Source organism: Monoraphidium neglectum, assembly GCF_000611645.1.
Source record: "Monoraphidium neglectum strain SAG 48.87 unplaced genomic scaffold scaffold02166, whole genome shotgun sequence".
Classification (NCBI taxonomy): domain Eukaryota; kingdom Viridiplantae; phylum Chlorophyta; class Chlorophyceae; order Sphaeropleales; family Selenastraceae; genus Monoraphidium; species Monoraphidium neglectum.
This window is the reverse complement of record NW_014011462.1, coordinates 10,410-11,417: the sequence shown is the minus strand read 5'-3', so window position 1 is coordinate 11,417 and position 1,008 is coordinate 10,410. Positions and strand designations below refer to the sequence as shown.

General features: G+C 76.3%; 1 protein-coding gene across 1 annotated transcript in view; it reads left to right on the top strand.

Annotated features, from left to right (window-relative positions):
* Positions 1–654: 654 nt before the first annotated feature.
* Positions 655–1,008, top strand: part of MNEG_10069 (hypothetical protein) — a gene marked incomplete at both ends in the record, with an annotated part of 1,890 nt that continues 1,536 nt past the window's right edge. The window contains one exon of the mRNA XM_014041462.1: positions 655–884. Within this exon, the coding sequence (XP_013896916.1) occupies positions 655–884 (230 nt within the window). The remainder of the gene's footprint in view (positions 885–1,008) is intronic.

Below are 1,008 nucleotides of genomic sequence, written 5' to 3'. Positions count from 1 at the left end.
CCTCCGCCCCCACCCCTCATCCGCTCCGCGCCACCCGCCGCCTGTTGCACTGCCAGGCTGGTCCTGCAGACCGCCCTCCAGCCGGGCCTGGCCTCTGTTTGCCGCGAGGCCCTGCGACAGGGCCCGGGCAGCGCCGCCTTCCGATACGCGCCCGTCGGCCCGGCCCTGTCCGGCCGCGCGTTCTGCGACGCGTGGCGCGCCTGCCGCGGCGCGGGCGCGTGGCTGGTGGGGGTCGTGGCGGCGTCGGACGGGCGGCTGCTGCTCAACCCGTCGCCGGCGACGCGGCTGGCGGCCGGGGACGAGCTCGTGGGACTCGCGCGCGGCGGTGAGGAAGATGATCGGACAGCTACGCCCTGCTCTGATCTCATCTGATATGATTCGATCCGTCGGAACGCCTTGGGCAGCTGCTGGCTTGCACTTGGCCACGGGCAGCTTCCTCATATTGACGGCTAGCGGGCGTGCCTGCGCCGCATCGTGCGATGGCCGACGCCCTCTGCTGTTTGACCTCTGAAGCCTCTTGCACCTTGCGCGCTCGACGCCCCGCCGCCCGCCGCAGCCAGCATCCTGCCGGCGCGCGGGGCGCGCGGCCGCCTGGCCCTCCCGCCGCTCCGCGCCGCGGCGCCCCCGAGCCGCGCCATCAGCCGCGCGTCCACGATGTCCTCAGAAGATCTCAGCCGCCCCCAGCGCGGCGGCGGCGGCGACGCCGCCGCCGCGGCGTCCGCGGCGAGCCCGCTGGCGGCGCGGCCGCCCGTGCGTGTTATCGTCGCGGGCTGCGGCGCCGCGCGGCGCCAGGGGCTCACCGAGGGGTTCCGCCGGCAGGCGCCGCCCGGCAGCAGCATCGTGTTTGTGCATTCTGACCCGGCCGGACTCGAAGCCGCGGGCGGGTGGGGGCAGCGGGCGGCTGGGGCCCCGGCTGTCGCGGCAGTGAGCAGCAGCGACCTGCCCCTGACGCCCCCGCCCCGGCACAACAAGCAGCAGCAGCACCCGCAGGCCGGCGACGCAGGCTGG